A 22091-nucleotide genomic window follows, 5' to 3' on the forward strand; every position below is an offset into this window, starting at 1 on the left:
GGAACACAAGGAGGGAGGAAAGGCCGCGGGGAGGGAAGCGGGGGGAAGAAAAAAAGGTAGGTGACATGGCCCCAGGGGCCCACTAGGCGTTGAGGAGAAAGAGAAGATGAGAAGAAAAAAAAAAAAGTTGCGTAAGGTGCAGGGTCATTGCTTGGTAAAGTCTAGGTCACTGGAGCATTGGCGTGCGGAGCCGAGGTCGGCGTCTGCGAGTGGGGTGTGTCACGGGAGGAGTCCCACCCAGCCTCGTGACCCGGCGGACTCGGCAGGGCGGGTGGGGGAGGGCGGCTAAGTGGATGACAGAAAAAAAAACAAAAAACAAAACAAAAAAAAAACAAACAGATTAATTTTTGCAGAAACAGAATTACCTAACTGTGGAAGTTTTCATTTGCTGTCCACACGCGTTCTGCTACCCTGAGGGGAGAGAAGAGGTGTAGAAGGAAAAAGGGAAGAGAAAAAGGGGAAGGGAGAGGAAGAGAAGGGCTCTGGTGGTGGCTTCTCTTTTGGAACTTCCCAAGGCAGAGCGAGCCCTCCGGGGCACGTGTGGTGTTTTCCTGCTGCTGTGGTGGTGGACCCTGTGGAGCACAGGACGGAATTCATGATCATCATCAGTGTTTTAGTATTGTTCGTTGTTGCTGTCTTTCTGTCTCATTTATACGAATATGATGTGTGACCAACCAAACAGATTCATTACAATTTTTCAGGTCACCATAGTTTCTACAAGAAAAGAAAAAAAGAAAAAAAAAAAAAGAAGAAGAAGAAGAAGAAGAAGAAAGAAAAGTAAATTGATATTCAAGTATAGACCGGGCTCATCTCTCTCTTTTTTCTTTTTCTTTTTCTTTTTCTTTTTCTTTTTCTTTTTCTTTTTCTTTTTCTTTTTCTTTTTCTTTTTCTTTTTCTTTTTCTTTTTCTTTTTCTTTTTCTCTTTTCCGGGCTCATCTCTTCAGACGTAGAGGCTATCCCCGTGTGGGTTTCTACATTTTTACTGTGACCGTAATCTTTCAGATTCCTAGGGAAATGATCTTCAGGATTTATGGAAAAGTAATTTAAGAGTAAAATTTGATGCTCTGTGAAGGTCAGATAGGGCGGTGGAAACTCCGACGCGAAATCTCGGTTCTAGACTGGCTCAGTTGCACTTGTTTGAACTTGGCCAATGATCTCTGCCTCTGTGTTCACGTCTGTGAAAAATGACATTGAACCAGTTAGGTAGACTATGAGATATATTTCACCATTAAGATTTTTTTTTTGAAGGTAGAAGAATCTTAAATTCTGAAACGAGGCAAAAGTGCCAAGGAGACTAGTTTGGCTGAACCTAGGCAGAGGGAGTAGGTGAAAATCATGGGTTGGTAGGTTGACCCCAGGTGACGTCGGACTTTAGATGCCCTGCCATGGAAATTGAACTTGTTCTGGAGCAATGAATAGTGGGAAGGGAATTTTGAGTTAAGGGGATATGGTAATCAGTTTGAAATATTGGCAGTAGTTGATAGGATGGAGTAGGGTAGAGGGAAATTAAGTAGTTCAGATAAATGACAGATAACGAGAGCCTAAATGAACAATTAGAACTTAAATAAAATTGGTGGGACTAGGAAGAAAGGGGAAGACTAAAATAAGCTGTAGCATGGAGTTTGTACTTACATTTGGCATTCCCTTAAACTTTGCAGCTCTTGCCTCCAGAATATGATGGCAAGTCACATCGTAAAACCTGATACTAGAAATTGCAAGAGACCAAGAGAGCTGGAGGTAATCCATATGCTCCTGGAGCCTTAACCTTTGGTTTTATTTTTTATACTTCTCAAAATTTTTTTCTATTTAACCAAGTTCTGTTGATGAATGGAATTTAATGTTTTCATATTCCCGGAATTGGGCTTGTCCCAGCAGGAACTATGTTGACTCCAGCTGCTTTTTCACTAAATTAATGGAGGTCTTCAAGAAACTATTGGGAGATTTCTTTCTTGTAATTAGTGGTGTAGAAACAAATGGTTTCATGCATATATGATACCTAAGATTTTAAGTAATTGTTTTGCTCTAGTAAATAGGAGACCTAGGTACTATAGTTGCTGATATTTTCAATTAAGAGCACTGTGTTCTGCCCTTCTTCACTACTGCTTCCACCAATAGATCTGTTTGCATTTAGGATATTATTTGCTTCCTTAAAGATCTTGCAGAGTTTTCCAGACATTTGTCTGTTGTCTAAATGAAAGTTTTACATTATTGCTATGGAAACATCTACCCTTTCAGGATACAGGAAACTTTTCCATCAAGGGATTCATACCATAATCAAAGTCTAACGTAAAACCAAAGTAAAATTTAGCATGTTGAATAAGGTTCTTGTTAGGCCTAAAAGTTTTCTCGATAATAAAATGTCAAATGACTAAGTGGGACATGAGTGCATATAATTTCTAGTATGTTTGCTCTTTTCCTGAAAGATATTTTATTTGCCTTTTTTGGGGACAGCATGCATATGTTCTAAGAATCCTGTTGACTGGGATCCCTGGGTGGTGCAGCGGTTTGGCGCCTGCCTTTGGCCCAGGGCACGATCCTGGAGACCCGGGATCGAATCCCACATCGGGCTCCCAGTGCATGAAGCCTGCTTCTCCCTCTGCCTATGTCTCTGCCTCTCTCTATCATAAGTAAATAAAAATTAAAAAAAAAAAAAATTAAAAAAAAAAAAAAAAGAATCCTGTTGACTATCTATTTTCTTTACTTTTTTTTATTAGCCTCAAATGCCAGATAGTCCACAACTGTCTTCTCTTGGAAAATCAGATTCCTCTTTCTCTGAAAGCTCTGGACTGTTTTATAAAGATGAATCCCTGGAGAAAGATTTGAATGGTGATATATAAATGCATATATTTCTAAACAATGATTTTCTAATACAGAAAGTTTGTTATAGTTCATAACTTACTCAGTGACTTTTTTTTGAACAGATATGAGCAAGGAAATTAATCTAATGTTGTCTACATATGCAAAGATCTTAAGGCAAGTACTTATAGTATATCCTCTTGAGTCTTTCTCTTAGAAATGATTTTTTTCTCGAAACCATAATGGGAAGTTTAGTTCAGTGGCTGCAAATCTGTCCAGTAATTGTAATTTCAGAGTTTTTAAATAATTAATTAGTTGGTTATTTTCAAAGACTAACATGAACTTTTCCACTAAAATCCTGTGTTTTGTTACTACCAAAGCTAAGTACTAGGCTGGTTGTATTTTGATCTCTGATTAGATGATATAACATTTAACATTTTATGAAAAAAATTTCTTTGAGAAAGATGCCATTTGTTGAAGTTAATGATAAGAGTGCTATTAAAGATAAATATATTTATGAAATATTAAAATATTATGTCATATATTTGAAGACTGAATTTAAATATTTTATTTGCCTGAGATTATCATGTTTGTAAGATGTTTGCTGTTGTTTTGTTTTTTAAGGTTTTTTTCTTTTTTTAACTACTGGACAATCATTGTATTTGGAAGATGGTTTGTGTGGCTGTTAAAATAATGTATATAGTTTAATATGGGAATTGTATTGTAAGATATATAGTCTGCAGTGTCAGGAGACTTTGAATAGTCCAAAATATTTACATGACTAATTTAACTTTCACTGAAGAGTGTTTGTAAGTTAATGAAGCTTTTTGATATGCAAAGCTATTTAAATGAAGTTGCTAACAAATGACATCACTGTGATAGTGTCACTAGACATTATAACTATTTAGTTTAACGTAAAACTTTTTTTTCCTCATTAGTGAGAGAGCAGCAGTAGATGCATCTTATATTGACGAGATAGATGGACTCTTCAAAGAAGCCAATACTATTGAAAACTTTCTAATACAAAAAAGAGAGCTCCTGAGACAGAGGTTTACAGTGATTGCAAACACATTGCACAGATAAAATTGTGTACTTAACATAAGCTGAGAATTTAAGCCCATTATTGTACTAAAAGAATGACATTAATGCTCTGAAAGCTCTCTAGTTACTAAAGAAAATGTGTACCTTAAATGTAGAAGGGGAAATTCCTTGCATTTCTTTTCTAGATTTAAAAGAGGCTTTAAACTGGACATTAATATGAAGTATGTAGCTTTCTTTTTTTTGAGGGTTGAATATTTGGCATATTTCATAGAAATATAAATTATTTAAGTTCCCTGTAGATTTTTTTTTTAAACCTCCTAGCCTTTCTTAAAATTCTAAAAGAGAACTCAGTGAGTTAATTTGATAATGTTTAACAATAATGCACTTCTTCTTTTAGAATACTCTGTCTAAATAGCAGATAGATAGCTATGGAGATAGTTTTTTATTGGAGATAGTTTTAAATGGTTTTCATGGTCAGTATTATTAAAAAAAAACTAAAACCTCAAGGTAATTTGTCCAGTTTCACAATATGTAATAAAATATGACTCAACTATTGCGTTTAATGTTATCATTTGATTATTTTAACTATTAATTATTATATATGACTAATAAAAATTCTTGGCATAAAATTATTTTTTTGTGATAAAAGTGATAAAATAAAAACCAGAAATTACTAACCAGAACCTTATATGAGTTGGCTTTTTTACATATCAACCATACAATGGTGCAGTTAATAAATTATGTTTAGAAACCTTAGCAACTGTGTGGTATAAGATTGCCTAAACAACAAAGTAACCTTGGTGAGTCATTTAAAACCTATGATAATTCATAAATTGAATTTCAATTAGAGGATCTAAAACTCATCTAGCTAAAAAAAGGTTGGAGGGTCGTGTATGATTTTATCGAAGACTTTTAATATGTTTTATAATTATATATGTTAGCTATTATATGTGATAACTATATTAAACAGAATTTTAAAAATCACAGCACACATTTGTCAATCATATAAGTAATTCAATCTGTTTTATGTATATTTTGCCATATAAGCAATCACAAATTTGGACATATTTACAAATGGCACCACAGGGAATTTGATATTCCTCTGGTGTACAGGATATTTGCCTTGCTGCCTTCTAAATGTTAAAACTCATTTGACAACTAAAATAGCAATCACATTACTATTTGAAGGCATATATACCACATTTATATAAGTACTCATGCAAGAAAGGATTGAAAACAGTAAAATAAAATATTAACTAAAAATATTGGCTAAGTGAAAAAAAATTAATTAGGTTTGTAGAGGGATATGCTAATGGCACAGGATAGGTTGAAGGTCAATGAGAGAACTATTAGTAATGGAATTTTAGGGGCAGCCTGGGTGGCTCAGTGGTTTAGCACCGCCTTTGGTCCAGGGTGTGATACTGGAGATCCTGGATCGAGTCCCACGTTGGGCTCCCTGCATGGAGCCTGCTTCTCCCTCTGCCTTTGTCTCTGCCTGTCTCTTGCTCTGTGTGTGTCTCATGAATAAATAAAATCTTTAAAAAAAAAAAAGTAATAGAATTTTATTTTTTAAAAAAATATTTTATTTATTTCTTTGAGAGAGAGAGGTAACAAGAGAGAGAATGAGTGGAGAGGAGTGGGAGAAGCAGACTCTCCATGAGCAGGGAGCCTGATAGGGTGCTCCATCCCAGGACCCTGGGATCATGTCCTGAGCCGAAGGCAGGCACTTAACTGACTGAGCCCCCCAGGCACCCCAGTAATGGAATTTGAAAATACTAAATGTAACCAGAAGATTATATTTGAGTTGTTATGACACGTCACATAGATTTTGAGTTATTCTGTTAACTTACAGAATTTTATAATGTTCTAAATACAAAGACATCTACTGGCACATCATAATTTAATGTTCCTGAGTTACTCTTTTATAAGCATTTATTATTAATGAGAAAGATAAGGCTAACGTTGTTTCAGAGGGCATTTCATAATATGTTATATCTTAAAGGTGTCACCATTGTTCAACATGTTCTTTTTTATGCTGGTTCAGAAAATTGGTTTGATCATTTCCTTTGGTGTGACTAAGACCAGGGGAAGTGATTTTTAATTTATTTTTTATTTTTTATTTTTTATTTATGATAGTCACAGAGAGAGATAGAGAGAGAGGCAGAGACATAGGCAGAGGGAGAAGCAGGCTCCATGCACCGGGAGCCTGATGTGGGATTCGATCCCAGGTCTCCAGGATCGCGCCCTGGGCCAAAGGCAGGCGCCAAACCGCTGCACCACCCAGGGATCCCCTGATTTTTAGTTACTGTGTGTTTACTGGTCAGAAAAGCTACCTCCTATGATAAAAGTTCCTGAAAACCTAATTAAGACTGATTTTTATCACGTTTTGGTGTTTTTTGTACCATCCATATAAACAAAAATAATTATCTTTGGATGATTAACAACTGCAGATATGTTATTACCCTTTAGTTTGCACTTCTAATATCACTCATTTCAATAAAATGTCACAGTTTATAAATTATTTCTCACTAGTTACCAATAAAAATAGATATTGAATATCTTTGTACATCATACTCTGCTAGGCATTGAGGGGAATACAGAATAAGATACTCTGTTCTCCCTTTTGACAGTTGTAACCACTCCTTTCTTGAAATATACTTACATGTCTTTGCTAGGAAGCCAGGATAGGTAAATGTTAAGAGTATCTCTGTGCAGTGCTAGTTAACTCCTTAGTGGGTGTTGGCAAAGGGGTCAGAAAAGTAGTGAAACGAGTTTTGGAAAGGAAAGAAGTGGATATTTCAGGCAGGGGAAGGTTTGCTAAAATGGCACCAAAGAACAAAATCATGTGGTATGTTGGATAGACTTTCTCTGGAGCTGAGAATTCACAAGGGAATAGTGCATCATCTAAACTGCTAGAGAGCAGGGACTGAATCTTGTTTTCTTATATTCCTAATTTGTAGCACAGTATTTGATATATTGGTGTTCAAGAGTGTTTGTTTAATAAAAACATACAGGGTTATATGTTTTGTTGTTTTTTTTTTATAAATTTTTTTTTAATTTTTTTATTTATTTATGATAGTCACAGAGAGAGAGAGAGAGAGGCAGAGACATAGGCAGAGGGAGAAGCAGGCTCCATGCACCGGGAGCCCGACGTGGGATTCGATCCCAGGTCTCCAGGATCGCGCCCTGGGCCAAAGGCAGGCGCCAAACCGCTGCGCCACCCAGGGATCCCTGGTTATATGTTTTTTAAGAGCATACCTTCACAGAGCCTTATTCGTACTAGCTTGTCAGAAAATGTTTTGTAAATTAAATAAATGGAAAAGAAAAGGAGGGATGAAATATTAGAAAGCAGAGGGACAAAAGATGGAAAGTAGGTGTGGCCAAAAAGGTAGAGTTCTTTGTTGCTAGACGACGTTGGACTATATTCTCTAAGGAAAGACATGTGGATCTTTGAGAGAAGTGGCATAATGAAACTGAGCCGATGGATCAAGGGGCTTAATTGTACTGTGAGAAGAGGTTTGAAAGAAGAAAGTTTAGGAAGGGAGACCTCTATTAGTGGTCTAATTTCAGAATTTGAAACAGCTATTTATGATAGGTTAGGTAGTTAGGATATTTCTCCTGAAAATGAGACTAAGAGATTGCAGGTGTCTGGAAGCCCTGCCCCTTGTCTGCCCTCCCTGACTCCCTCCCCCATTCCCTCCTATTCTGTCAGTGAGCCAAGGACAGCCCAGGAAGTGAGTGTGAGGTTTTGGAAATCACAGGATCTGCTGCTACTAAATTCAGTACCAGAATGTTTTCTCAGACCTTTCTCCATTTTGTCAGCAACCTTTCTACCATTGCAGTGGGGTTCCTTTCTGTGGTAGTACACTGGATCCCAGGTAGGGGATTTGCCCCTTGCTACCCCCCTTCCTCCTCTTCGTACGTAGCACCTTAGGCTTCCAATTCTGTGTCTCCTTCCTGAAAAGTTCTGGGGGCTTATGAAGCTTTTCACTCTGTGTGTAGCAGGTGCAGGCAGCAACACCATGGAGCTGGGAGTTAAGGAAGACTTGAGTCAGGATCTGTTTACTTGTCAGGGAAACAGTCTTTCCATTTGTATATTTTGTATAACATACAGGGCAGGATTCAGGGTTTAGGGATTCTCTTGAATCTGCAATATGAAGAATATTCACTATTTAGACCCTTCTCAATTGCAAATCACTGCTTCTCGTTCTAATGTAAATGTTTGGTTATTCTATTTGCATTCTGGGGGACTGCTTTAAAACGTCTGGTGGTGGTTTTCTAGCTTTTTATTATAGGTACTATCATTACAAGATTTTATTTCTTGAAATTGGCTGATGTTGAACTACCAGAAATCATATTAATATGCATTATAAACTTCAAAATTGTTTAATAATTTAGTGCTTGTAGTATGCAACATAGTGTGTTAGGTACTAGAGTGGGGGTAAAAACAAGTGATCCTTTATTCAAGAAATACCAGTAATAGAGGTTATAAATTGTATTCATCTTTATCGCAGAAGAGAGAGTAAGATGAGTGCCTTAACAGAGCTGAAATAGATGCTGTGTGAGTTCACACTAATGAGAATCAGTTCTTGCTATAGAAAAATGGGAATGCTGTGTTTGAGAAGCACCTGCTATGGGCACTGGATCTTGAAGGATGAGTAGGGTAAGTGAATTTCACCTGGAAGAGATGGGAAATATCCTAGGTGAAGAGAAGGTTGTAATTATGATGAGAAGAGAATGGGGAATGGTTTAGTTTGGCTGGAGTGGAAGGCATTAGTTAGGGGGCACCTGGACAGGTAAGTTGGTGTGAGATGGTACAGTGCCTTCAGTGCCTGCCAAGAAGTTTAGACTTTACTTGGTAGAAGCGAGGAGTTATATGTGAAGGCTTTTGGAGGATTATTTAATACAATCAGATCTGTTCTTAAGAAGATTAATTTTGTAGCAGTGCTTCCCGAAATTTTTCACATCATAGCACACATAGAAAATGATAATATTTTTACCTTACATTGGAGTAAATTGGATGGGATCCTTTAGAGCTGGAGACAATTGACCTGTGGCCTCTGGCCATCCCAAGGGATCAAGCGATCACGAGGCCCACCCAGTCAGAGGCTCTGCATGGTAGATAGCTTCCCTATCTAGTTTCTCCTTCCAAGTAAGAGGCTATGCCAACATCCTCTAAGAGGATGTGAGGGCCTAAATTAGGACAGTAGAAAGGAAGTGACTGGATAGGTAAGAGAGATTGAGGAGGACAGGTTCAGGCAGAAGAAAAATTGGGGGGGGGGGGCGCTGCCCAGGTGGGGTGGACTAGCAAAAATCTTTACAAAGGATTTCCCCAGATAACCTTGTAAACTTCTCAGCCCTAATAGTTTATACTGGCCACCACATATCATCCCCTTAGCATTCTCTTCCTGGTCCTGTCTGGGGATAGTCAGAATTTAACCACTTAGTGAATGTGAGGGGCCAGTGGAGAAGACGAATTCAAGGCCCACAGAGATTTTGAAGCTAGATGATTTAGCGGTGGAGAAAATGGATTTGGAAAGGGGAAAATGAATAATTCTCTTTTGGCGTGTTGAGAGTCACCTGCAAGAAGTACTTGGTAAAATTAAGGGACTTGGTGAGACTACCAGGGAGGGTGTGCTGAGATTATAAAGAATAAAGGTCCAAGGTCAGACTCAAGAGGTGATAAGAAGAGGAGCCAATTAAGGGAAACTACTCTTATTATATGTAATTCTGACAACAAATACAAATGGGAAATATTATCCTCCTTTCACTCTATGATCCCCATATTACCATTGAAAAACTTAAGGCTCAGAGTGGTAACTTACCCAAGGTTGTCAGCTAGTAAGTGAAGCTAGCGTAAAGCAAACAAAGAGGGAGTAGGGAAGTTAGAAAAATGCAGTGTTTTCAGGAACCAAGAATAGAAAAGGGTTTAAAGAGGTATAGATCACAATATCAAGTGCCATGGAAAGTTTGAAGAGTGTACAAAAAACTGCCAATAACATGCTATGGCGGGATCTCTGGGTGGCGCAGCGGTTTGGCACCTGCCTTTGGCCCAGGGCGTGATCCTGGAGACCCGGGATCGAATCCCACGTCGGGCTCCGGGTGCATGGAGCCTGCTTCTCCCTCTGCCTGTGTCTCTGCCTCTCTCTCTCTCTCTGTGACTATCATAAATAAATAAAAATTTTAAAAAATGCTATGGCGTACAAAACATATGGACATATACATTTTTTCTAAAATGCAAGGTGTTTTAAATTCATGAATCTCTATTCAGACAAATGTCCAACCTGGGTATTCAGTTTCTATTTAAGTGTGAGGACTAAAATCACTGACCTCAGGACATTTATTTTAATGTTAAGAGGAGAGTGAGATGAATATGCATAATATAAATGAAAGTAATAAGATAAATACCTAAGGGTTTCCTCCTCCAAGTTTTCAAAGTATCCTCTTTATACCTCTAATATTGGGGTTCTCAAATTTTGGTATGCCTAAGAATACTTGCTTGCTGTATCTGATTCTGCTTAGGTCCAGTCTGGAGACCATTAATCTGCATTTTAGCAGTAATACCGTGTATTTCTGTTCCAAGTAGTCCTCAGATCATACCTTGAGAAATAGTGCTCAAACAAAACACTGATTACAGTACAAATGGTCTGTTTGTATGTCCATTTACTAGGGAACAAGTTCCTTTACATCAAATTCACATACCTTTTATCCCTTACCAGTTACCACTTTGTAGAATGAGTAAATAATTTGAAGGAAAATGATGTTAGGTCTTGTTGGGTTGATCATTGAAAGCTATATAAATAATGATAGGTAACATTTTTTCTAAAACCTTGTTCTAAAACCTATACATAACCTAACTCATTTATTTTTTATAGCCCTAGAAGTAATAAGAATTATTATTATCCCCATCTTAGAACAGAGGAAACAGAGCACAGAGAGGTTGTCTTGTTCAAGGCTATTTATTTGAAAAATGGGAGGCCAGGATTTGAACCTAAGCAATCTGGAGCCCAGCAGAAGAACCTGGGCCAGTACTTTTATCAAATATTACACTAGACTTCCTCTTAAAGGAGGTAGCACTTGAGATAGAGTTTGAACAATACTAGCATTTCCTTACGGATAGATGAGTCCATTTTTTTTGGAAATTAGGAAATAGTTGAGTTTGAATTGTTATTTATAGGAAAGTAGAAGGAATCATGTATTCTAAACTGAATTTTATAAAGATTTGAAAGAAATGGGATAATAGATATAACATTGTAAAATATTTTGCTAAAATCATGCAATGCAAATCTCACTTCTTTGGAGGAATAGTATCTCTCTGTGTCAGTTTTTCTGGTTTAGATTTCTATTTTACTGTTCAAGATCTGTGAAATAAAATAAAGCACAGTCTAATATATCTCACCACCTCTATGCATTAGGCAACACTATCTTGTGAACATCAAATAAATATGAAATAATAGGGATAATTTCCAGCTTATTATATAGTAATGATTTTTTTCTTCTCGTAACTTTTGAAGCCCAGATAATTTCAGACCATGTATCACTGCATAATTTAATTCATGACATTCTTCTTTTTTTTTTAATGACACCCTTCTTTTAGAAAATGCCATGCACATTTATGTGTATGCCACTAAAATGGAAGAAATTGAATTACAGATCCTACTAAATTCTCATAAATTGCTCTGAAATCGTTGGCATCCCACTTTGGTGTATCAAAAGTACTGACATAGATGTAATTAGGATAGTAATGAATAGTGGTCATTTTTCATTCTAACAATGAGGTTGCTTTTAGCACATCTGAGGTTAATATGTAGACTCAGTCTTGTGAAAAGAGGACCATTGTTCAACTGTGAGAAATGATAGTAGTAATAAAATCTTGAGTTAATTCTTAGGGGTATTCTTGCAGATTTGTACTGCAAGAATACAAAAAAAGGATTGTTGTAGTTCAAAAATGGAGAACCAGGATGCCTGGGTGGCTCAGTGATTGAGCATCTGCCTTTGGCTCAGGGCGTGATCCTGAGGTCCTGGAATAGAGTTCCGCATCAGACTCAGGGAGCCTGCTTCTCCCTCTGCCTATGTCTCTGCCTCTCTCTTTGTGTTGCTCATGAATACATAAATAAAATCTTAAAAAAAGAAAACAAAAAAACAAAACAGAGAGGTGACATTTGAGAATGAGGAGGTAGAGGGATTTGGAGATGATATTTAGTATTGGGTTTACTTTTCCCTTACTAGTAGGTAGGAGTATTGTCTCTGGAGAAACAGGTATCTTGTACAATTTTTTGACTCTTGATTTCCTCTTCACAGTTTTGAAGAAATACATGGAAGGTACTCATCAGAAGAAGGCAGTCTTCCATAAGCGTGAAAGGCTCCCGTGTATTGCACCACTACTAACCACGGTGGAGGAGACGCCACAGATGGTTTCTGCCCAAGTCCGAGGACAGTTTCCTGAGTGGCTCAGTGGCTATCTACTTCGAATTGGGCCTGGGAAATTCGAGTTTGGGAAGGATGAGTAAGTCTTGATTTTGGAGAACAATTTAGATTTTTTTTAGTGTGACTGGTTCTGTGCATTAATGTGCATTAAGTCTGTTTTCTCTCTGAGGCTAATGTTGCATGCAGTCCCTTTGATTACAGGTGAGAAAACCGTAGTCTACAGAAAAGATAAGACACTTAATTATTAAAAAAAAAAAAAAAAGAAAGAAAGAAAGGGGGATCCCTGGGTGGCTCAGCGGTTTGGCGCCTGCCTTTGGCCCAGGGCACGATCCTGGAGTCTCGGGATTGGGTCCCACGTCGGGCTCCCGACATGGAGCCTGCTTCTCCCTCCTCCTGTGTCTCTGCCTCTTTCTCTCTCTCTCTCTCTCTCTGTATCTATCATAAATAAAAATAAATAAATCTTTATAAAAAAAAAAAGGAAAGTTCAGACTTTTCTGCTTTGCAGAATATTATGAATTCAGAGTCCTCTGAAGGCTTATGCCAAAAGAGAAGTGCCTGTATGACTACCAAGCTCTGTTTCACCACAAGTTCCTGAAGGAAGAGGCAATGTCTTCACCTCAGACAGCTCCCCTACTCAGTGCTCACCAGACACCATGACTTTTTCAGTTCCTCAAACTGGACACATTTATTTTTGCTCAGGGTCTTGGCATTGGCCCTTATCTGTCTTCCCAAGTCTGATTCTTGTCATTCAGATATCAGCTCAAATGTCCTTTGAGCCTTTCCTGATATCCCAATCTAAAAATGCTATTATTAATTATATTACCTATTAGGGTGTCTGTGTAGCTTAGTTGGTTGAGTGCCTGACTCTTGGTTTCTTGGCTTCGGTTCAGTCATGATCTCAGGGTCATGTGATGGAGCCCAGTGATGGGCTTGGCACTTGGCTCAGGGTCTGTTTGTCCCTTTCCTCGGCTCCTCCCCTTGCTCATGTGCCCCTCCCCCCAACTAGATGAATAAAATCTTTTTTAAAAATGGTGTTACCTATTTTAATTCTATGCATAGCACTGTCAATACCTAGTATTTGTTGTTGTTGTTTATTTGTTGTTTTATTGGCCGTGTTCTTCCACTAGAATATAAATTCCATGAGGGCAGAAAGTTTTTTCTTCTTCACCCTATATCCCCAGTATCTAGGACAGTGACCTGTTCTTTTTTTTTTTTTGGCCTGTTCTTAAATAGCTCTCAATAAATACATATAAATAAATGAAAAACACCAGTGATTCTTTAGTATATTATTACTCTGTTTAGTAGGGACATGAAATGATTAAAGAAACCCCTATGGTAAGGAAGGAATCTTCTTTGCCTTAAACTTTTTAAAAAAAAGATTTTATTTATTCATGAGTGACATACAGAGAGGCAGAGACACAGGCAGAGGGAGAAGCAGGCTCCCCACAAGGAGCCTGATGCAGGACTCGAATCCAGGACCTGGGGATCACAACCTGAGCCAAAGGCAGATGCTCAACCACTGAGCCAATTAAGTGTCCCTTTAAACATTTTCGAATATTAGAAACTTTTTTTTCTTTTTTTTTTTTTAATTTATTTATGATAGTCACACAGAGAGAGAGAGAGAGGCAGGCTCCATGCACCGGGAGCCTGACGTGGGATTCGATCCCGGGTCTCCAGGATCACGCCCTGGGCCAAAGGCAGGCGTTTAACCACTGTGCCACCCAGGGATCCCAGAAACTTTTTTCCGTTATAAAAGTTTTTACTTATATAAAACTTTTTGAAATATAGAAGAATGGGGGAGGGGCAAGATGGCGGAAGAGTAGGGTCCCCAAGTCACCTGTCCCCACCAAATTACCTAGATAACCTTCAAATCATCCTGAAAATCTACAAATTCGGCCTAAGATTTAAAGAGAGAACAGCTGGAATGCTACAGTGAGAAGAGTTAACGCTTCTATCTAGGTAGAAAGATGGAGGGGGGGGGTGGAGAAATGAAACAAAAGGCATCCAAGGGGGAGGGGCCCCGTGAGGAGCTGGGCTAAGGCCAGGGCGAGTGCCCCCAGGACAGGAAAGCACCATCCTGGAGAAGCAGGGGCTTCACCAATCTTCCCGGAGAAGCAGGGGCTTCCACCAATCTTCCCGGAGGAAAGGCGCTGTCAGGGAGTTAGAGCAGGACCCCAGGAGGGGCGGGGATGCCCTCAGGCTCCCTGGGACACTAACAGACACCTGTGCCCTGGGGAGAGTGCGCCAAGCTCCCTAAAGGGCTTCAGCCCGCGGCACGGCTGGACCCGGGAGCAGCTCGGAGGGGCTCAGGCTGCGGCTCCGCAGATAAGGGGCTGCGCGGCCAGGAGCGCAAATCCAACAGCGCAGGGCTGGGAGCACAGGACACCAGGGACACAGCCCAGGATCTGGCCTCCCCCCGGGACAGGCAGAGGCCCGGAGGGCACAGGACAGCAAGGACCCTCCTGCCCCAAGCTGAGCAGATCAGCGGCCCCTCCCCCAGAGCATCCAGGCCCCTGCAGACTGAGAGCTCTGTAGCTACTGTGGGAGCTGAATCCAGGGCTCCAGGGCTGGCCGCTGCCACTGTGATTGTTCCTCCTGGGGCTTCACAGGGTAAACAACCCCCACTGAGCCTCACAGTGGCCTCACCTGATAAACAGGATAAACATCACTTACTGAGCCCTGCACCAGGCAGGGGGCAGAGAAACTCCCCCAAGTCCTAACACCTGAAAATCACAACAGGCCCCTCCCCCCAGAAGACCAGCTAGACGGAAGGGGGAAAAACAAATTATTGACCAAGCAGCACTGGAAAGTTCCAGGGGAAGTCAAGGGACTTACACTATACAGAATCAGAGGATATTCCCCCTTGGGTTTTTGGGGGATTTTTTTTTTTTTTTTTTTTTTTGGTTTTTGATTTCTGTTTGCTTCCCCCACCCCTTTATTTTCCTTTCTTTATTTTTTTCCTCTTTTTCTTCTCTTTTTTTTCTTCTTTTTTCTTTTCTTTCCTTCTTTCTCTTCTCTCTTTTTCTCCTTTTCCCAATGCAACTTGTTTTTGGCCACTCTGCACTGAGCAAAATGACTAGAAAGAAAACCTCACCTCAAAAGAAAGAATCAGAAACAGTCCTCTCTCCCACAGAGTTACAAAATCTGGATTACAATTCAATGTCAGAAAGCCAATTCAGAAGCACTATTATAAAGCTCCTGGTGGCTCTAGAAAAAAGCATAAAGGACTCAAGGGACTTTATGACTGCAGAATTTAGATCTAATCAGGCAGAAATTAAAAATCAATTGAATGAGATGCAATCCAAACTAGAAGTCCTAACAACGAGGGCTAACGAGGTGGAAGAACGAGTGAGTGACATAGAAGACAAGTTGATGGCAAAGAGGGAAACTGAGGAAAAAAGAGACAGTGAAAGGACCATGAGGATAGATTAAGGGAAATAAATGACAGCCTGAGGAAGAAAAACCTACGTTTAATTGGGGTTCCTGAGGGCGCTGAAAGGGACAGAGGTCCAGAATATGTATTTGAACAAATCATAGCTGAAAACTTTCCTAATCTGGGAAGGGAAACAGGCATTCAGGTCCAGGAAATAGATCCTCCCTAAAATCAATAAAAACCGTTCAACACCTCAACATTTAATAGTTAAGCTTGCAAATTCCAAAGATAAAGCAGCAAGAGACAAGAAATCCCTGACTTTTATGGGGAGGAGTATTAGGGTAACAGCAGACCTCTCCACAGAGACCTGGCAGGCCAGAAAGGGCTGGCAGGATATATTCAGGGTCCTAAATGAGGAAAACATGCAATCAAGAATACTTTATCCAGCAAGGCTCTCATTCAAAATGGAAGGAGAGATAAAGAGCTTCCAAGACAGGCAGCAACTAAAAGAATATGTGACCTCCAAACCAGCTCTGCAAGAAATTTTAAGGGGGACTCTCAAAATTCCCCTTTATGAAGAAGTCCAACGGAACAATCCACAAAAACAGGGACTGAATAGATATCATGATGACACTAAACTCATATCTTTCAATAGTAACTCTGAACGTGAATGGTCTTAATGACCCCATCAAAAGGCGCAGGGTTTCAGACTGGATAAAAAAGCAGGACCCATCTATTTGCTGTCTACAAGAGACTCATTTTAGACAGAAGGACACCTACAGCCTGAAAATAAAAGGTTGGAGAACCATTTACCATTCAAATGGTCCTCAAAAGAAAGCGCGGGTAGCCATCCTTATATCAGATAAACTAAAATTTACCCCGAAGACTGTAGTGAGAGATGAAGAGGGACACTATATCATACTTAAAGGATCTATCCAACAGGAGGACTTAACAATCATCAATATATAAGCCCCGAATGTGGAAGCTGCCAAATATATCAATTAATAACCAAAATTAAGACATACTTAGATAGTAATACACTTATACTTGGTGACTTCAATCTAGCGCTTTCTACACTCGATAGGTCTTCTAAACACAACATCTCCAAAGAAACGAGAGCTTTAAATGATACACTGGACCAGATGGATTTCACAGATATCTACAGAACTTTACATCTAAACTCAACTGAATACACATTCTTCTCAAGTGCACATGGAACTTTCTCCAGAATAGACCACATACTGGGTCACAAATCAGGTTTGAACCAATACCAAAAATTGGGATTGTCCCCTGCGTATTCTCAGACCATAATGCTTTGAAATTAGAACTAAATCACAACAAGAAGTTTGGAAGGACCTCAACTACGTGGAGGTTAAGGACCATCCTGCTAAAAGATGAAAGGGTCAACCAGGAAATTAAGGAAGAATTAAAAAGATTCATGGAAACTAATGAGAATGAAGATACAACTGTTCAAAATCTTTGGGATGCAGCAAAAGCAGTCCTAAGGGGGAAATACATAGCAATACAAGCATCCAAAAACTGGAAGGAACAATACAAGCATCCAAAAACTGGAAAGAACTCAAATACAAAAGCTAACCTTTCACCTAAAGAGCTAGAGAAAAAACAGCGAATAGATCCTACACCCAGCAGAAGAAGAGAGTTAATAAAGATTCAAGCAGAACTCAACGAAATCTAGACCAGAAGAACTGAGGAACAGATCAACGAACCCAGGAGTTGGTTCTTTGAAAGAATTAATAAGATAGATAAGCCATTAGCCAGCCTTATTAAAAAGAGAGAGAAGACTCAAATTAATAAAATCATGAATGAGAAAGGAGAGATCACTACTAACACCAAGGAAATACAAACGATTTTAAAAACATATTATGAACAGCTATACGCCAATAAATTAGGCAATCTAGAAGAAATGGACGCATTTCTGGAAAGCCACAAATTACCAAAACTGGAACAGGAAGAAATGGAAAACATGAACAGGCCAATAACCAGGGAGGAAATTGAAGCAGTCATCAAAAACCTCCCAAGACACAAAAGTCCAGGACCAGATGGCTTCCCAGGGGAATTCTATCAAATGTTTAAAGAAGAAACCATACCTATTCTACTAAAGCGTTTGGAAAGATAGAAAGAGATGGAGTACTTCCAGATTCGTTCTATGAGGCCATCAACACCTTACTTCCAAAACCAGACAAAGACCCCACCAAAAAGGAGAATTATAGACCAATATCCCTGATGAACATGGATGCAAATATTCTCAACAAGATACTAGCCACTAGGATACAATAGTACATTAAGAAAATTATTCACCATGACCAAGTAGGATTTATTCCCAGGACACAAGGCTGGTTCAACACTCATAAAACAATCAATGTGATTCATCATATCAGCAAGAGAAAAACCCAGAACCATATGATCCTCTCAATAGATGCAGAGAAAGCATTTGACAAAATACAGCATCCATTCCTTTTTTTTTTTTTTTTTTGGGAGGGGGGAAGAGGCAATTTTATTTTTTAATTTCATGCTTGAAATTCACAAATGTACATGAAGTACTATGTAAACTTTAGGATAGCATTATTTGACTTGAGCAATATCACCTCAATCTACGTTTAACTGGGGAAATACAATTTGGCCATTCTGCTTTAAAATGTCAAAAAGCCACCAAATTAGAATAGGGCACTTAATAATTTTTAAATTGAGTCTCCCATACAGATTTGTAAGTTAATGTTGGATAAATTTATATTTAGGTAAAACACGTTTCAAGATATTATGCAAGAAATTACATCTTTTGCATTAATGGTCCCCTGGGTTGCACTTGGACTAGTAACAAAATATATACTGACATCATACACTAAACTATATTCGTATTATAGATTACAAAAATTATTGAAAGCCAGAATGAATCTTTAGGGTTGGAGGGACCTTTAATAGTTTAATCTTTGGGCTTAAGAAAGAAAAATTAGTCCCATACTGCATCTCACATCTCTTAAAAATAGGAAGTGTTTTAGCAGCTTAAAACCTTTAGTTATATAAAACTTATTACACTAGGATTTACTTTGAAATATAGTTTACAACCAGATCAATTATACATACACTGGCACTTTAGCACAAGGGCAAACTTTTAAAAACAATTTGTTTTGGACCTTTAAAATCAGGCCATAGTATAAAAACAGAGTCCATGGTCTTATTCAGCAAATTCATACTAAAATATTCTATTTTTGTAGGATAAATGCCAACAAAACTTTACATAACAGCATCCATTCCTGATCAAAACTCTTCAGAGTGGAGGGATAGAGGGAACATTCCTCAACATCTTAAAAGCCATCTACGAAAAACCCACAGCAAATATAATTCTCAATGGGGAAGCACTGGGAGCCTTTCCCCTACGATCAGGAATAAGACAGGGATGTCCACTCTCACCACTGCTATTCAACATAGTACTAGAAGTCCTAGCCTCAGCAATCAGGCAACAAAAAGACATTAAAGGCATTCAAATTGGCAAAGAAGAAGTCAAACTCTCCCTCTTCGCCGATGACATGATACTCGACATAGAAAACCCAAAAGCCTCCACCCCAAGATTGCTAGAACTCATACAGCAATTTGGTAGCGTGGCAGGATACAAAATCAATGCCCAGAAATCAGTGGCATTTCTATACACTAACAATGAGACTGAAGAAAGAGGAATTAAGGAGTCAATCCCATTTACAATTGCACCCAAAAGCATAAGATACCTAGGAATAAACCTAACCAAAGAGGTAAAGGATCTATACCCTAAAAACTATAGAACACTTCTGAAAGAAATTGAGGAAGACACAAAGAGATGGAAAAATATTCCATGCTCATGGATTGGCAGAATTAATATTGTGAAAATGTCAATGTTACCCAGGGCAATGTACACGTTTAATGCAATCCCTATCAAAATAGCATGGACTTTCTTCAGAGAGTTATAACAAATTATTTTAAGATTTGTGTGGAATCAGAAAAGACCCCGAATAGCCAGGGGAATTTTAAAAAAGAAAACCATAGCTGGGGGCATCACAATGCCAGATTTCAGGTGGTACTACAAAGCTGTGGTCATCAAGACAGTGTGGTACTGGCACAAAAACAGACACATAGATCAATGGAACAGAATAGAGAATCCAGAAGTGGACCCTCAACTTTATGGTCAACTAATATTCGATAAAGGAGGAAAGACTATCCACTGGAAGAAAGACAGTCTCTTCAATAAATGGTGCTGGGAAAATTGGACAGCCACATGCAGAAGAATGAAACTAGACCACTCTCTTTCACCATACACAAAATAAACTCAAAATGGTTGAAAGATCTAAATGTGAGACAAGATTCCATCAAAATCCTGGAGGAGAACACAGGCAACACCGTTTTTGAACTCGGCCACAGTAACTTCTTGCAAGATACATCCATGAGGGCAAAAGAAACAAAAGCAAAAATGAACTATTGTGACTTCATCAAGATAAGAAGCTTTTGCACAGCAAAGGATACAGTCAACAAAACTCAAAGACAACCTACAGAATGGGAGAAGATATTTGCAAATGACATATCAGATAAAGGGCTAGTTTCCAAGATCTATAAAGAACTTATTAAACTCAACAGCAAAGAAACAAACGATCCAATCATGAAATGGGCAAAAGACATGAACAGAAATCTCACCGAGGAAGACATAGACATGGCCAACATGCACATGAGAAAATGCTCTGCATCACTTGCCATCAGGGAAATCCAATTCAAAACCACAATGAGATACCACCTCACACCAGTGAGAATGGGGAAAATTAATAAGGCAGAAAACCACAAATGTTGGAGAGGATGCGGAGAAAAGGGAACCCCTCTTACACTGTTGGTGGGAATGTGAACTGGTGCAGCCCCTTTGGAAAACCGTGGAGGTTCCTCAAAGAGTTAAAAATAGACCTGCACTATGACCCAGCAATTGCCCTGCTGGGGATTTACCCCAAAGATACAGAGGCAATGAAACGCCGGGACACCTGCACCCCGATGTTTATAGCAGCAATGTTCACAATAGCCAAACTGTGGAAGGAGCCTCGGTGTCCATAAAAAGATGAATGGATAAAGAAGATGTGGTTTATGTATACAATGAATATTACTCAGGCATTAGAAATGACAAATACAAAAAAATAAAAAAAAGAAAAAAAGAAAAAGAAATGACAAATACCCACCATTTGCTTCAACGTGGATGGAACTGGAGGGTATTATGCTGAGTGAAATAAGTCAGAGAAGGACAAACATTATATTGTCTCATTCATTTGGGGAATATAAATAATAGTGAAAGGAAATAGAAGGGAAGGGAGAAGAAATGGGTAGGAAATGTCAGAAAGGGAGACAGAATATGAAGACTCCTAGCTCTGGGAGACGAACTAGGGGTGGGGGTGAATGGGTGACAGGCACTGAGGGGGGCCCTTGACGGGATGAGCGCTGGGTGGTATTCTGTATGTTGGCAAATTGAACACCAATAATAAATAAATTTATTATTAAAAAAAATTATCGAACAGAGCGGAGATGGTGGTTGGGGGGAATGTGGACCATATCCTGGTAGCACTTTGGTGTATTTCCTGCTAGGCTTTACCCCATTTCTATAGATTGGTTTTAAATAATTATAATCATATTGTGTGTAGAATTTTTTTATTGAAGTATAATTAACATAACAGTTTCAGGTGTACAACGTAATGATTTGATATTTGTATGTGTTGCAAATGATCATCAGAGTAAGTCTAGTTAACATCTGTCCACACATAGTGTTTACTTGTTATGAAGACTTTTAAGGTTTTTTTCTTTTAGTAATTTTAAATATGCAATATAGATTATTGACTATAGTCACCATGCTGTATATTACCTTCCCATTACTTATTTTTGTACTTTTCGACTTCCTTCACCCATTTCACCTAACTTACCCCTCCTCCTCATCTCTTGCAACCACCTGTCTTGTTCTATGAACTTGGGTTTTTTTGTTTTTTGTTTTGTTTTTAAAGATTCTTTGTATTAATGAGATCAGGTGGTATTTGTCTTTTAACACCTGATTTTTTTTTTTTATTTAGCAAAATGCCTTTACCATATTGTCACAAATGGTGGATATCCTTCTTTTTTATGATGGAATAATATTCCATTGTATATATATATATGTACTTTATCTTCTTTATGGGTTTACCCACTGATGCACAGATTGTTTTTGTATCTTTGCTATTGTAAATCATGTTACAATGAATGAGGGGATGCAGATATCTTTTGGGGCTAGTGTTTTATTTTCTTCAGATAAATACCCAGAAGTAGAATTACTGGATCATACGGTAATTCTGTTTTTAATTTTTGAGGAACCTCCATACTGTTTTCCACAGTGGATGCACCATTTACATTCCCACTAACAGTACATGAGGGTTCTCTTTTCTCAACAGCTCACCAACACTTGCCACTTGTC

The 22091-nt window shown here is 38.7% G+C and overlaps 2 protein-coding genes across 7 annotated transcripts in view; both read left to right on the forward strand.

The window, feature by feature from the left end:
• The first annotated feature begins 7 nt into the window (after nucleotides 1-7).
• TEX12 (testis expressed 12) lies at nucleotides 8-4520 on the forward strand. Its single transcript, XM_072822021.1, has 5 exons — nucleotides 8-777; nucleotides 1659-1737; nucleotides 2715-2826; nucleotides 2922-2973; nucleotides 3735-4520. The coding sequence occupies exons 2-5, from the start codon at nucleotides 1675-1677 to the stop codon at nucleotides 3877-3879; spliced, it is 372 nt and encodes a 123-aa protein (XP_072678122.1). The 5' UTR covers nucleotides 8-777; nucleotides 1659-1674; the 3' UTR covers nucleotides 3880-4520.
• The window catches only part of BCO2 (beta-carotene oxygenase 2), a 54574-nt gene continuing 35223 nt past the window's right edge, over nucleotides 2741-22091 (forward strand). For 4 of the 6 annotated variants that reach the window (XM_072822009.1, XM_072822010.1, XM_072822014.1 and 1 more), the window contains exons 1-2: nucleotides 7559-7715; nucleotides 12139-12343. In XM_072822009.1, the coding sequence (XP_072678110.1) occupies nucleotides 7628-7715; nucleotides 12139-12343 (293 nt within the window). In that variant the 5' untranslated portion in view covers nucleotides 7559-7627. Of the gene's footprint in view, nucleotides 2827-2921; nucleotides 2974-7558; nucleotides 7716-8365; nucleotides 8501-12138; nucleotides 12344-22091 lie in introns of those variants that run through there. The other 2 variants (XM_072822011.1, XM_072822012.1) reach the window with 2 other exon arrangements.

The sequence above is a fragment of the Canis lupus genome, chromosome 3 (assembly GCF_048164855.1).
Source record: "Canis lupus baileyi chromosome 3, mCanLup2.hap1, whole genome shotgun sequence".
NCBI classification, from domain to species: domain Eukaryota; kingdom Metazoa; phylum Chordata; class Mammalia; order Carnivora; family Canidae; genus Canis; species Canis lupus.